The 15,903-nt window shown below is 41.2% G+C and overlaps 1 protein-coding gene across 20 annotated transcripts in view; it reads left to right on the top strand.

The window, feature by feature from the left end:
* The window catches only part of atg4b (autophagy related 4B cysteine peptidase), a 122,585-nt gene that overhangs the window by 16,758 nt on the left and 89,924 nt on the right, over positions 1-15,903 (top strand). For all 20 annotated transcript variants that reach the window (XR_015427596.1, XR_015427589.1, XR_015427593.1 and 17 more), the window contains one exon: positions 11,543-11,641. Coding sequence is in view for 6 of the 20 variants with exons in the window: in XM_087145304.1 (XP_087001430.1) it covers positions 11,543-11,641 (99 nt within the window). In the remaining 14 variants the exon portion in view is untranslated. The remainder of the gene's footprint in view (positions 1-11,542; positions 11,642-15,903) is intronic.

Genomic DNA, 15,903 nt, shown 5'->3' with positions numbered 1-15,903 from the left:
GGAATCGCCGGCATTGTCCGTGCGAGGGCACTCTCCAACCTGGCCGCAGTCAGGCTGTGACGGCGTGGCGAGAAAGTTCTGGATGGCTCGAAACTCAGATCGTGCTCTGCCGCGTACCAGCCGTTTTTTCTGCTGAGCAGGAGCCTCCTGCGCCTTCCGCTTCCTTCCTCTGTTTCCCATGATCAGGGAACATGTCTGCATTTTCAAGAGGTGCGAAGTGTCAATTCCAAAACCGTGATTGGCGGAGAATTTTTTGTGCAACACAAACCCAGTGAAGGCATGTGACCAAAGAGGATGAGCCCAAGATGCAATAGCACGCTTAACCTTATTGGTTGTTACCCGGCCATCCGCCCAATCAGAAACATGATTGCATCAGGCCTTGCCCTGTTAGATTAAGCATCCTCCCTCCCCCAGCCCCAAAGGTGGCTTTCAGTCAACCAGTACCCGAAAACCGTATTACACGATGATACGCCAATAATACCATTATTAAAGGATCTGGACGTCTGTCAAGTCAGCCTTGCACACAGTTTTCGGACTGTCCTAAATCAGGCTATGAGGGCGCCATTGCAGAATTATGGTTACACCTGCCTGGGCTTTCATTTTTCAACAAACTGTTAACAAGTAGTCTTTAACTTCGGCGCAAGATTACTATAAGAACGAAGGAGAAATCGGTTACTTTACGCTCTGTTATTTTATTTGAAATGTGCCTAAGAGTCGGAATATGAAGTAATATTTTATAAAAATTGTTCAGTTTAAGCGCAAATCATGTGACACAAACTTGAAGGAGCAGTGTTTCTCCAAATGAGGTTTTGAGCCCATTAACTTTGTACTCGTTTTCAAGGCACAATTTTGAACCCTTTCGGATGTTTGATCGTTTTCAAAGTGACAGCCAACAAAGACCTTGATACAGAAATTATTGTAAATAAATGACGTCATGATGACGTTATCATGTGATTTGCTCTTGTTTTTTCAATATTTATTTCAGCCCCTTGACTTTGTACACGTTTTCAAGCTAGCATTTGGGTTAGTTTGAAAGCTTTGATCAACTTCAAAGTTACAGCCAACAAAGACCCTTATGCAAAGACACATCCAAATTTATGACGTCTTGATGACGTCTTCATGTGATTTATTATTAATTTTTCAATATTTCAGCCCCTTGACATTGTACTCGTTTTCGAGGCACTATTTTTGTACCTTTGTAATCGTTGATGATCGTCAAACTTACAGCAAGCACTAACTGTACAACGGAGATAATTCTAAAATATTTACGCCATGATGACATCATCATGTGATGTATTATTAAATTTGGAGTACTTAAATATTCCTTTAAATGTATAAAAACCCATATAAAATCAACCGTGCCCTCCGCAACATTCTGTTTGCAGCAAGTGCCAGGATAAAATGTGGTCTTGATTTCATCATTTTTACTCTCTCATAGTTTGTTAATGCCAGGTTTTTTCATCACATTTGCTAATACTTATTTTGTTGGTAAAACAGTCCCGAAACAGCTCTGTGATTGTACTTCTTTACAAATACTTCTCTCTAGTTGTGTTTGCTATTCTATTGAACATTGTTCCATAATCATTTTCTTGATGGTTGTGCATGATGCCTTTGTATCCTGTACATGTGTTTTTATTGTTTGTCTATATTCTGTGCTTTATTCTTGAGCTACAGCATATTTTGGTTCCTATTAAATCTGATAGTCTTTGCTTTGCTCTAATAATAATTAAATAGTAGTAATTAGTATTAGTAATTAGTAATAATTAAAAACTGATTAGGCGATCCTTTCCACAATGTGAATGCCAGATAAAAGTGAACAAAAGATTGTGGAATCAAATACGTGGTCTGGGGGGGGGTAAATTCTTAAGTTTCTCAATGACACTGTGGCAGTCTGTGCATTCAATTGTTAAGAATAGTTTTGTTAAGCAATACTCACATGCTGTTAGTTTCGTAAATGCCTTAGAATCCTATAAATAAGACTCGGATTACTTACTTCTTGAAACTGAAAGAGGACGTTAGAGACCTTTCTCTTTAGAGTGTGAAAGAGCCTGCACACCTCCCCCCAGAGTGCCCATGTGTAATTGGACATGCTGGAATGTGTGCTGTGAGTTCTAGGCTGTACAGGCAGCCATCTTCTCAGTCATGCTGTCCTTGAGAAACTGCTGATTTGTTACCTACCAAGTGTAATCTGAGTAATCCAGTTTGTTTCGGACCCCAAGAACCCCCCCATTTCGGTAAGAAACAGTCCTTTTTTTGTGAACATGGTGAAGCACTTATGATGAGGTCTCTGTCCATATTTACAGAGATTTCATTACATTTTGAGATCATCATTTCAGATCTAGTGACTGTTGCCTACACATGACTAAAACAAAGCTCTGTTCATGGTATGCTATAGTGTTTATGCAGAATTATTTTGTATGTAAATTGAGGTCTTATACAAATTTGAGTAAACGACATAACAGGTTGACTTGTTTGATTTGAAAGTACATGTACATTACAGAGGAAAGCTAATAATGCTAAATAGTTACTGAAATTGAATGCATGTGTAACCCTTGGTTCACATTTCAAAATAGCAGGAACCAAATTTCATATTAATTTAATTCCCTTTTGAAAAAACTCTTGACTTCACACAATTCGGGATTTATGATACAAAAGAGATTTGCTTTATTGGAGTGAAACAGCCAAGCCAATTAATACGAGCAATATAAAGTAAATGTAGAGAACACCAATTCAGATGGCCACAAATTAAAATATGAGGTTTACAGAAAATGCTGGATCCTGCCAAGTTAAAATACACTTTGAGCTCCAGAAAAATTTGGCACCAATGTTCTAGATACATATACAGATGAGTTGTGATGAGTCGCTCCAAGGTGGGATGACAGGAGTCCGTTGTGTTGTGTAGGCAGTCGGCAAAAGTGAAGGGCAAAGTTCAACAGAAGAAATGTAATGCAAAAGAATACTTGCGGATCTTGCAAGGCTGATGCTGGTGATTAGTGCAGCAGATACTGTGGTGTACTTGTGCTGTGTCTGCAAGTCACAATATATGTAGCTTGGTGGCTGAGAGGCCTGGAGACAGCTCTTCAGGCGGACTACAGAAACTCCCGTCCGGCACCCTCTTTCAGAACATGGAGTTCAGTAACTAAGATAGAGAGCATCGTGGTCCATGCCACATTACTAATATAACCACATTTACAGGGTCAGACCAACACAACCGACTTTCTATGAGTTACGTGCTTTAGTAGCTGTCCATTGTGTAGGAAACCTCACAATAAAATACCATCTTGCATGTAAGTCAACATGTGAAGGAGAAATATCTGAGGCATTCACCTAGAACGAATCTTAAAACTAGACAGGATTTCCCTGGGAATACATTCTCAGTCCCACACATCATGAGATAGGAATCAATCCAGGAAAGCTCCAACTCTTAATCAGACTGGTTATATATTCAATGTAGGTATATATAAAAAACAAAATCTTAAGCTTGAACAAGAGACAATTCATATCTCTAACTTCTGATGAATTCAACACATATCAGAATCTACCGAGTATACACAAACCCTGTTCAAATAAACCATAGTCATCGGAAAAGCATTTCAAAAGCGTCAGTCCAAACTGTAGGACTGCAGTCAGTCTATCACTTACACCATGGATGTGATGGGTGATAAGTCCTGACTTACACATATATTCAAAATCTGCTTATATTTCTCAATGCAGTGAAGAGCACAACTTATTCCCAGTCTCCACTAAGCTATTAGTCAAGGTGATTGAAAAGTACACTCAAACTGCCTCAATGAATTCACAAAACACATGTCCTAAGCTAAATGAAAAAGCAAGCTTTCTGAGAGAACATCTCTTTTGGATCTAGTTTCAGAACAGTACTGGCTAGTGGAAACTATGAGATACATGTATCAAAACTTTCAACATCATAAATCTGCTTGGACTTTCTCAAATATATCCCAAAGTCCAGACTTCATATAATTTATCGGTAAACTTCTTTTCACAATTTACAACAAGAGTCACAGTGAAAAATGCATTGACTGAACTTCAGAAAAGATACACAATAGTATAAAATTATTTAAATGGGAACTCAAACTTACCTAAGATAGAGAGCCAACACTCGTGAACATAAGGGGAAAACTTGGATTTTGAAGTCCTCCAGTCCAAAGAAAAGTAGTGTAGAGCACAGACAGAGTTCAGCAGGCATGTAGTCAGCACGGTGGCAAAGTTTGGAATGCCCAGCTTGCCAAAACTCTGGGGCAAACTGCTCCCCAGAACGTGCCTTTGCCACATGACTAGCTCAGGCTCTCATTGGATAATTTTCAAGATGTATTTTTTTTGCGTTGGGGAGATGTTAATTATATATGACGGTTTGCCCGTACCCAACGTATATTAATAAGCACTGTATGCTCAGTGCTTGTCCGAGAGCTTGCGAAAAAACCTCACAAGCTTACTCGGGTGGGACTCGAACCCACGACCTCCTGCTCACTAGTGCAGATGTCTTAACCACTCAACCACCGAGCTTGCTGGGGTCGGCTGGCCGGTCCGAGTCAAATGAAGCAGCGGGTACCACGAACTATTTTCAAGATGTATTTTTGCGTTGGGGAGATGTTAATTATATATAACGGTTTGCCCGCACCCAACGTATATTAATGAGCACTGTATGCTCAGTGCTTGTCCGAGAGCTTGCGAAAAAACCTCACAAGCTTACTCGGGTGGGACTCGAACCCACGACCTCCTGCTTACCAGTGCAGATGTCTTAACCACTCGACCACCGAGCTTGCTGGGGTCGGCTGGCCGACACACATGCTTTTGAATTTTAAATGCCAGCCAGTGGAATTACTTGGGGCTGCTTTTAGCTGGGAAACCTGTATTAAAGTGATATACCCTGTACATTGTGGGAATTTACCTTTTGGGATGCAAACGGATGTGTTAGATAATTATTACGAAACCAGCTGAAAGTAAACCTAAGCTGCATGTTTCTCTACAAAAAATTTAAGTGGGTAGACTTAACTGAAAAAATGTGTTTCTCACAAACTCCTTGCATTTGTTTCCCTTTGTGCGTTATTATTTTGTAGTTGTAATTTTTTCAGAAAAGACTGGTGGTCATGTAATTACATGTAGATTGAGCAAAATGCCTTGAAGATGGGCCCGCACCCATCACCATCAGTCGACCAGGGGTCTGCTATATATTCTGGATGGTTCATCTGTCTGGAGTTAACTGCTGAAGATGCCAAGTTAAAAACAATTAACAAAGCAACATGGGCAAAAGTACAAAATGCTGCTAAAATCTGCAAAGACCCGGCTTCTGACAAATATGGTAATGCTACGCAAAGAATCTTAGCAGCTCAAAACAAGGACTCTCCTCTGAGATTCCATTCATCCTGCCAGAAGAAGTTTAGAGCAGTAAAAAGAGGGAAGTCAGCCGAACTGCTGCATGATCTCCCTGCCGAGATAAAGACAAAGTTGACACAAGGTAGACAAGCTACGTGCCAAAGTCGGGTGAACGAGGATTGCTGAAAGAGTGAATGCATATTCTGTGGAAAAACATGCAAGAAAAGACATGGCGTAGAAGAACCACTGCTAAAGGTGGCAACAACCTTTGGGGCAGAATAACTACGCAAAAGGTCACAACACACAAAGAACAAAAGAATCCGGGGCCAACTTAGATCTGAAGTTGACCTTGTAGCGAAGGAAGCCATGTACCATAAATCATGTTGTGCGGAACTTGACTTAGAAACCAACTGTGATGCAACTCTAAAACCAGCAACAGAATCAAGAAATCACTTTCACAAAGTTGCCTCTGAGGCAATTTGCTCCTACATTGAAGAGGATGTTGTACAGAACCGATCAGTTTTAGTGTCAGGCTTGGTGGAATTGTACAAAGCTGAGTATATCAGCACTGATGGGGATGAGGCTGATACTCAATCCTACACAAGTCAAAATCTGCTTCGGAAAGTTACAGATGAGTTTGGAATATGAATGGTTCTCACTAATCAGAGAACAACGCTTTAAATAGTGCCTAAATCAGTCGCAAATGCGACCAAAATTTTCTTAATGTGATCATATTTTCACAGTCTAGTCGCCATTTGCAACTTAAGATACTGTAGCTTAAAAACTACATACAAATGTATTTGAACAATTTTGAGTATGCTTAAAAATCAAACAAGGAATGATTATGTACTCAAAGTTCGTTCCAGAAAAGTAGAAATGGCAGCGCAAGTCGCATCGCGTCGCACCGAGTGCGCCGCCCGGCTCTACATGTACATATACCATACTTTACATGTGTCAAGGTTTGGCTTGGTCCCCGATCTGAACATGCGTTGTTGATGCACTATATATGGACACCAGGGCCATTTTTAGAAAATGGCATGGCATGGGCTCCATTTTTGCTGCCTTTTTTGCTGCAACGTAAATAAAACCTGAAACGGAGCTCATGCTGGAATTAAAGGGTGTCGCTGTGATTTAGAGTGTCAGAAATAGCACAATTCATGCAGCAGAGTGTCATATGACACGCTGAAACTATAGACGTCATAACGTCCGTGGCTGAACTCTTGGCGAAAACCCTGATTTCGTGGATTGACCTCATTAGCGCCAGCTCATGATTCTTCAGCATGGATGGACGATGTAAACTCAGGGTATTTATACTACATGTGTGTATGTACGTTCATGAATATTCAGCAAACGTGATTACTAAATTTTCATAAAAGTGCTGGTGCCTAGATTTTTCCCCCTTAGGAGCCATTGGCTACCAAATACTGTTTTCTGTTTAAAGGGTTGTCAGAGACAGGGAAATTTCATCTGCAATTAAGCCATGACTGACGAAGATGCAAGGGCTAACATCTCTGATGACTCTGAACAGCATGAAGAAGATGACAAACTCAGATGGGCTGCACTTCACCTCCGTGCACAGATAATGAAACTGGCAACGACACAGACACTAAGTCCAGCTACGGGTTCAAAACCTGAAGGAGTCTACCCCAGAAGTACCACCTCAATTGGCCTTGTTTTATAGACGTCCACTGAGTGGCTTGGTGACTCCATCTGGCAGTGATGCTCAGGAAGCAATTGAGAGGAAGGTGACTGCTATGGCATCTGATGCCACTTACAGTGTCACACATGGACCAGTTAGACCGTGGAAGCGTAACATGATGGGCCTCGGCCTTTCATCACTGACCGGATCGCAACTCGCTTTGATGATCCTGAACAGGACAGGGCACTGTATCAATTACAGTGAGGTTAAAGGACTGGAAACAGAATTTGGCATACACATTCGAGTCCTACCTACGTGATACTCCTGATGGTATCCACTTAAATCCAGATTTGCAACAATGCAACTGTATAGGATAACAGCGACGCAACCGTTGAAACTCTTGACGGTAAAGATACCCTCAATGCAACAGTTGGACACATGTACCAGAATATGTTAGAGACTTGTAATCAACCAATCCGCTCACAGTCCACGGAGTTTCGAGAAGAAAGAAATCGGCAATCATTCCAGGAACAGGGACGGGAGATTCCACCATTTAGAAAGGCCCTAAGGAAAGCATCTTTTGTCTTCAGTAATGCAGTGTCTCTCACAGCCATGGGAAACCTGAAACTTCAAGCCCTGGACCTGTATTGGATGCGGAGGCTGGACAATGGGAAGACTCCTCTGTACCGTGGATTCATCAGCAGATTTATTAAGGATGTTCTGCCAGTCCAGCAAATGTCATACATGGATCCAATATCCAGATCTCCGACGAATAATGATGTTGTACGAAAAACGATGGTTCAAAGCGTGAATGTTGTGCACGAAACTGGCCAAAGGTATGGAGTTGTGACGTACGACCTGGCAGTTGCTCTGGAGGGCTATTCGATGCAAAGACCCCTATTTGGCAAGCTTCTGATCATGCTTGGCTGTTTCCACATTGAACTTCCTTTTTACGGAGCAGTTGGTACCATGATAAGCGTCAGTGGGATTGAATATATCCTTATTGAGGCAGACATGCTAGCCGAAGGGTCCGTCATACGCTTTACTAAAGGCAAATTTTACAACCGCTGCACAAGAATTCATGAGTTAATTGCCAATGTAATGGAACGCAAGATGTACCAACGATTCCTCAACACCCTATCAGAGGAGGAACTTGAGTGTCTTAGAGTGGTGTGGAACACCATTCCATCTAACCCTGGCCAGGTTGAGTTTCATCTCATGGATCCAGTCATTACACAACATATAAAAAAATATGAGCAGTTCTTTCAAGATGTCCCCAGAGGAAGTTTGCAGCCCACAGCTCACTGGGGTATTTGTGTCTTCCTCATGAACCGACTCCTCAGAGAATTCCAGTGAAGTGTGAAGACAAATGATGTCTGTGCCTTCATTGATGTTTTCCCAGCCGTGTAGGGACATATTCTTCACTCTAAACTATGCAAAATGGGGCATGCTCTTCCATCAGAAAAGATCCTGAGATCCTAGAGAAAGGGGCATTTTCTATTAGACGCACGGCAAAGGATTATAGTTGGTCAGCAGTGGACCTGTCCTTAGAGCAGTCGATGAACCTGGATGCAGCTTCAGAGATGAGGGGAATCGCCTGTCGGAACTCAGAAAATGCCATGCACAAATGGTCCCTTACAGAGGTCCCTCACGGAGAGCAATGGCAGTGATAGAGCTGAGAGCTTATGCTGGTTTTGAGGTTGGAGAAACTGCAGCGGCTCAAAGTCGACCATCTTGAATAAGGCAGGACAACTAGCAGATGGTGGCACTGAACGACAAGATGACAAATTTTGTCATCCGTTTTCAGAAGACACTTCTTGTGACTCGCTTGTGAACATCACAACCAGTCGAGCTGCATCCAAGACTACTGAGACCTACTTGCTAAATACACTGCACCGAGGCAAGGAATTAAGGTCACAGTTTCAGTCTGAGTGGGCAAGTGGCAGCAATCGATTTTTGAAGAGAGTGAAAGTAAAAAACTTCGCATCAGAAAATGTGCAGAAAAAGGCCAAGGTGCCACCTGCTGCCAAGAACAGGGCTGAAAGCCTGCAGGATGTCTTCCTCCGCATGTGGTGATGGCCAAAAATGGAAATCTTGACCTTCGCAACGTTCTCGCCCACCCCATCACAGAATGCCCGTTATCACTTGCACACAGCGATGGTTCAATTGTGAAAACAGACAAATCAGCATTGCTACGTAAGCTGGACACATTGCAGACGGATCACAGATGACAATCTGCCCCGAAGTTACGTCCAGATATACAATGGGAGCCTCCTTCTCCATACTACATTGGCTGAAACAAACATGGGCGCATCACTGGCATCAATATCACGGTCTCTGCTCTCAACTACTTGCATCGGACAGGCGACAGAGGTACATGTTTGTTTTGACAAATATGTTACCAATTCCATTAAAGACGGTGAAAGGAAACCGAGAGGGGCACAAGACACTGCTTACAACGTAACAGGTCCAGAACAAATCCTACGACAAAGTGGATAGAGGATGCTGAGTAATGGGCTCTTCAAAAATGAGCTTGCAAAATTCCTCCTTGAAAAATGGGGAAAGGACTATTATTGGAACTTTTTCGACCGAAAGATCCTGTTTGCATCTTATGGAGGTGAGTGTTGCCAGTAGGGGTGTGCATTTCTGAGTATTTTTACAGTACCCGGGTACCCCTTTTTTGGTAACATCGGTTACCTGGGTACCCGGAAAAGAGATCACTTAATAACAAATGGCATTCCGCGCGACCCCGTGACCATATGCCCAAAACACGGTTATTTTTGGTACATAGAAAGTGCGTAGCACATTGATCTAAATGTCCAGGATGCTGCATGACTACGTACATGCGGTACGCACGTGGTGTGCACACATGGTGAGCGCCGGTCGTGTCACATGCGGAACAGATCAGTGCTATGTACGTCACGAGTTAAAAGGCTTAAAGTACAGAAATACCGCCGTAACACGAACAATGCCCACACCATTATATCCACTTATTTTGAAGTTTCTGATTCAAAAAACCGCCACCAAAATACTTCACACGGCGATGAAATTATCGGAAGTCTATATAGAGTTAGGAGCCATCGCAAGTGCATTTCTTTTCTCAAGAGGACCAGTTGTATGCACGTTTCATAAATCAGCATAGCTGCAACTGTAATCCTGGCTTTTGGGACACTGAAACTAACCTGATTGCAACGCGGGCCCAATTGTAGTCCCTTTCAGGCAGCCCAATCGCTGACACTGCAGCGGCCATGTGACCGCAAAAGGAAAGGCCATGTGACCACACATAGGGAAGCCGAATTGAAAAAATAGCAGCGCTTCACCTTGTTAAATGACTAAGCGATACGAAAGTTTTGCCACACGAAGGTACCATGATGAAATGGTTTAGTTTAATAAATAATTTTCAGGATAGCTCCATTCTCCTGAGGTTCAAATTCATTATTGTCGAGATTTCAACGTATAAGTACTTCAACAAGTGACATTATGACTTGCACCTATCAACATTTCCCTTTTTTTCAAATGAAAAAACACTTAGATTTGAAATGCTTCTGTACGTACAGAAAACATCCTTCCTGCTTTTTTGTTCAATTCCTCATCCACAGTTCGGCTGAATCACTGAGGAAATTCATGTAGCTTTAATTTGAAGATAATTTTGAAACAGCATATTTCTTGGTATTACTCTTTGGGTTTGTAGAGCATATTTAGGGCTTTGGTTATAAAAAGAGGCCTATTAACCACACAATTTGTGCGTGATCCCAGTACTGCTGGAATATTACACAGTCCGCTCTCGCTTTGTCATCAATCCTGACATAAAGTAATTTTCATTCATATTGTTTTATTTGACAAAAGCCCTGACAGCTAGCCAACCTCTATGTATAAAATCCTGCACTACCTGATGACCTTGTCGTGACCTCTCACAATTGAGTTTTGCACATAAGGGCACAAACCCTGTTTTAAAGTTCATCTGTTGTTACTGCCGTTAGGAATTAAGAACATCTTCACTAACATAATCCAGTAGGTTTACATTAAATTGAGGGATCCTTTGAGGTTGTTCAGGGCCTACATGTGTATGTACATTTGTGAAAAAATGCTTCAACTGGTAAGTATGGATACCAGTCTGAGTAGAATGGAAATGGGCTTGAGGTTTCCAGCCACTCCTGTGTTCAAAGTTAGCCAGAAATTTATATGAAGTGGTTAAAAAACTAAATTGGTAATGCTGTACCGTACATGTACACGTATATACAAAATTATTTTCACCGTGTGTTTATTTAGTTAAAAATGGTTGGAAATTAATAATTGTATTGGAGAGTAAGATAGAGAAATGTGTATTGAATCACACAAAAATTATGTCATTTCCTAAAGATACACTTGTATGTTCATGTAACACTTTTCCGTAGAAACAGCTTTGCACACATATGTGTACAAGAGCAGCATGCTTTGTTTAAAGTTGCTGATAAACAGGGAAGCCAAAATTTTAACTTACATGCAAAGAATGTGGAAAGCATTGTGTTCAGTTTTAAAACATACTTGTACACTAACCTGCAGCTTTTTATCTCTTTTTTCCCCACAACAAAGGTGGAACAGGACCGACCACTGATCAGGGCTGGGGTTGTATGTTGCGATGTGGTCAGATGATGTTAGCTCAAGCACTCATCTGCAGACATCTGGGCAGAGGTATGTGTATGAAGACATACATGTACATGTATATACAGATACTGGTAGATGTTTTGTTTCGCTATAAATCTGTCTAGAACCTGGGGCTTTGCTGAATATTTGATCCATTATTAAATGCACTTTTTTCAACTTTTAACCACTACTAGCTGGGGACTCCGAAATCGGAGCCGTATGGTTTATATGTGTGGCCGGGGTCTCCGACCTCGGACAAAGGAAACAGGGCCCTGTAACAAAAGACCGTACTCCGAACAAAAGACCAGGCTGCTGGGCATTACTGGCATTTTTCACTCTCAAAAGTGGTGATAATCCAGCGTTATTTTGAAACCGTATACCAGGGTTTGGGGCATTTAGAGCAAGCGGATTACCACCGGGGACAAAAGCTCTCCACCACCGCAGCGATGAGCCGCACAGCACTGCTGCATGCTAATCTGGCCCCTGTTGAAAAGAGGTCAGCAGTGCACTGAGCCAGGTTCGTGAACAAAAGACAGTTGTATAACACAGCACAATCTGGGCTCTGTTTATAAGGCTGCAGGCCTGGCTGAAATATTCGGGCATCAATGAAGGTCACCTAAAGATTACTCTGTGCGGCTATAAACGACTGTTGAATAGAATGATGAATTGTTGAAAGATTTTGAAAACGGAAAAAATGATAGTCATGCCGGCCCAGCATCCTCAACGTTGAAAAATGCCCCGGCATGAAGTGGTTGATATTCGGATTTAAAACACATGAAAAAGCAAAGGGAAAAATTAATATTTCTTGACAAAAATGCCATTCTGTTTCGAGGTGATTCCAGACCAGTGATGTACAGGTAGTCTAGACCTTCAAATTTATGGGCAAGACCTTTATAGCTAGACTTAGTAGCACACATGTATATGACATTGAAAATATACATTAATCTCCCCTCTCACAAACACTGTGTACTCAGTTTTTTTTAAACACTGAATGAATGCAAATGCTGTTAAATGAACTAAATGAAAATTAAGTGAAGAAAATGCCAGTTTGTTGCAGAAACCAGCAACACAAACATATATGTTATATTATTTAAATTTAAGGGCACTACATGTGTACATGTATATACTATGGATTTACAGTCGGTAAGAATTCCATACTCGGCCACCAGTTATCTTCATTAACATGGCTTAAAAAGTACCAAAAGTCGTAAACCTAATGAAGAAACACTAATTTACGAGGGAGAAGTTTTCTTTTTTTTCAACAAATACCTACACGTAGGCTTTTTCTATCCTGGCCCTTAGACTTTGCTCAAGAGGTCTGATATGAAGCAGAATTCAGGTCAAAAAGAATGGAACACGTTTTTGAAAAACAGAATGTCTTTTTCAAAAGATGCAATGTGTGTTTTTGTAGATTTGAATGAATTTTTAAAGAGCAAATGAATTTGTACAGATGGAACATATTGTAGCGTGTCCCGCTGCACAGGGTTCGACGCTGTGAAGAACGACACTCAGGTGCAACTCACTGTTCTGGTCACAAAAATCTCTGCTTTATTCTGTCGCAATCTGGCAGCACCACAATGTGCTCTTCCGACAAGCTCTTCACAACATGGCGCCTGACGGCAGGGACTGCGCAGGCGCGAGGCGGGAAAACCGCGGGCTGTTCGCAACCAGCGCGGGCAGCCAGCCAGCTCCATGCGGGTCCGAGCTGGCGCCCCCACCAGCCGGACCCGCCAGCGCTACAATATTTTCATATTTTCTAGATTAGAATACATTTGTAAAGAGTGAATATGTTTTCAAAATTCGAATAAGATTTTATAAATCCAACATTTTCCCAAGATTGGAATGAATTCTTAAATTCCAAACATGTTTTTAAGATTGAAATAAAATTGTTGACTCCAAATATATTTTAAAAAATTTATTTTTCTCCAATGTAAAGCTGTCATTCGGTCCATGCATTTTACTCAAAATCTCATGTCATCCAAATTGAGAAAGCATCTAAAGTGAGAAAGCATCTGCATTTAAAAAGCATCCAATCTTTTTGACGGTGTTCAGCCCAAAGTTCCAAACCTTTTTGGACGAGTCAGCTATTTTCAGCATGCGTATGCACAGGCAAACTCCTACAGTGGTTCCCGCTACCTATACGGTCGTTGCTTTTGGGGCCTGCAGACTCGTCTCAGTGTTGAGTTCAAGTACGTATGTACCATTCGTTCTTTGCACGCTGCTGCCATGGATCTGGCAGATTTACACACTAAAAATAGCTGGTTCGGTAATTCACTTGTATGTTGCTTAATAATTTTGGGTGTGCTGCATAGTGATTGGACAAAATTTCAAAAAGCTGCATTGAAACGATTGTACAAATTGCCACTTTGAGGCTCTGCATACCTGTTGCAGCAGCGTGCAAAGAGCAAATAGGACATTGCGAGAGTAATGTGATACTGTTCACCCCTTCCATTTAGTTTGTGTGTATACACTAAAATTGGCAAAGTCGCAGTCACTTTCTGTTGCTTGTTAAAATGGTGACGCCAGCAAGCAAACAATCATACCAAAATCCAGCTGCGGAGATCTTGCGCATTTTGTAAAAGTTTGCTGAATTTATTCCAGAGAAGTAAAATCAGGCTTAAGATTTCATTTTATGATACGTTTGTTGTTAATCACAAGTGACATTTGGGAGGAAGTGGGTGAAAAATGTCTGAGTGCGTTACATTTCTGAACTTAAAAAAGGGTTTGTTAAACACGAAAATTTTAATTGTTCTCTAATTTTTTTTTACACATGCTGCATGTCTTCATTGAAAAAGTGTTTGAAAAAGGTTACCATGTTATGTTAGAGCTCTGGCAAATTGTCCTTTAATAGTTTGATCAATTTAAATTTTGACTTTCTGTCGATCAGTTGGCCATGATATGCACATGTGCATGTACATGTACTCCAACAACATGCACTAACTGCTGCATGTACGGACAAATGATTCTTGTGCAAAATATTCAATTTACTACCGATGTTTTTGTTGGGTACTAATACACATGCCACATTATTTCGTTTGTTTGGATAAACTTGAGAAGTCGTTTCACATGCAAAATAGGAAAGACGGTGCACATATTTTCTTTCAAATCTGATCGTGTTTATTTTTTTATCACTGTTTCAGAATTGTTTCAAATTTTGTGCAACTGGGTTCATTATAAGACAGTGGTTTAATGTTTCCAGATGACACGTTTTCGGTGAGCAGCCCCACATGCCGATTTGAATATGACCCCAATGCCGGTCCTTCTCAAGTGCTCTAGATGCTGGGTGGATCGCCTGGTAGCTGTGGCCATCACAACAAACACTCACAAAACTTATGAAATGGGCTGGAGGGCCTTTTGCTGTTATTGACAACAACATCTCTGTGTTAATGTAAATGGAGGAAAATTATGGAATTTTCAGAGAGATGGCAAGATATGAATATACGGTTGTACATACACATGTACATAGGCAGTGTACAATGTACATTGCATATTTTTGAAAATATGAAAACAGCCAAAAAGTATTTGCAGAATGATTAATAATTAAAAGGCCTACACTGTATGTACCAAATGACTTTACGCTTTGTTTACATGTGCCCGTTCTGAATGGAGCCGGGAGAGGATGACAGATTTAAAGTTCAACCATGGACCATTTTCCCAGGGATGTGCAACTTAAGCTCAGAGCTGGTTCAGTGCGTGTTACAGCTGGCACAATATCAAAGCAGAAATTAAATTGGATTATGTAACACTTTCTCATGTAATAAAACATAATCCTGTGTACCACTTTGTTTTCGTGTAATGTTTTAAGTTAGGGTACAGCCTTGTCAAAAATTGCTGCTTAAGATATTTCACCCTATACATTCTGAGAAAAGTGCACCACAAAATTGGGGAATTTTGCCTCATTAAAACTTTGTTTCTCCTTGAAATCGATAAATGAAGAAGATTTATTTGTCAAAATGAATAGATTTAAGCACCGCATCGACGCGTCATCTCGGCATAACCACAGCTGCACTGTACATGCTGCATGCTGCAACCTGTGTCATGTGGTCGCAAGTTGAGAGCGCCTGCGGGGTAACAATCTGTAACAAGCATGGAACCAAAGTCGCACATGTGTTTGCACTGGGACCACTCGCGGTTGCAGATCCCTGGGTAAATGGTCCGTGGTTCAACACAAACACTGTGTGTAAACAAAGCATGTCATCAGTCCGTACACGTACATGTAGGCCTATTGTAGGCAATAACGAATGACATAGGACATGTTTGCATGTAGTTTTGAGATTAGATAGAAATGTGCATTAATTTATATGAAAGTT

This window comes from Acanthaster planci, linkage group LG14, assembly GCF_054643075.1.
Source record: "Acanthaster planci isolate LZ-2023a linkage group LG14, COTS_SCS, whole genome shotgun sequence".
NCBI lineage: Eukaryota > Metazoa > Echinodermata > Asteroidea > Valvatida > Acanthasteridae > Acanthaster > Acanthaster planci.
Note: the sequence above shows the minus strand (reverse complement) of the source record. Positions and strands in the feature narration are given on the sequence as shown.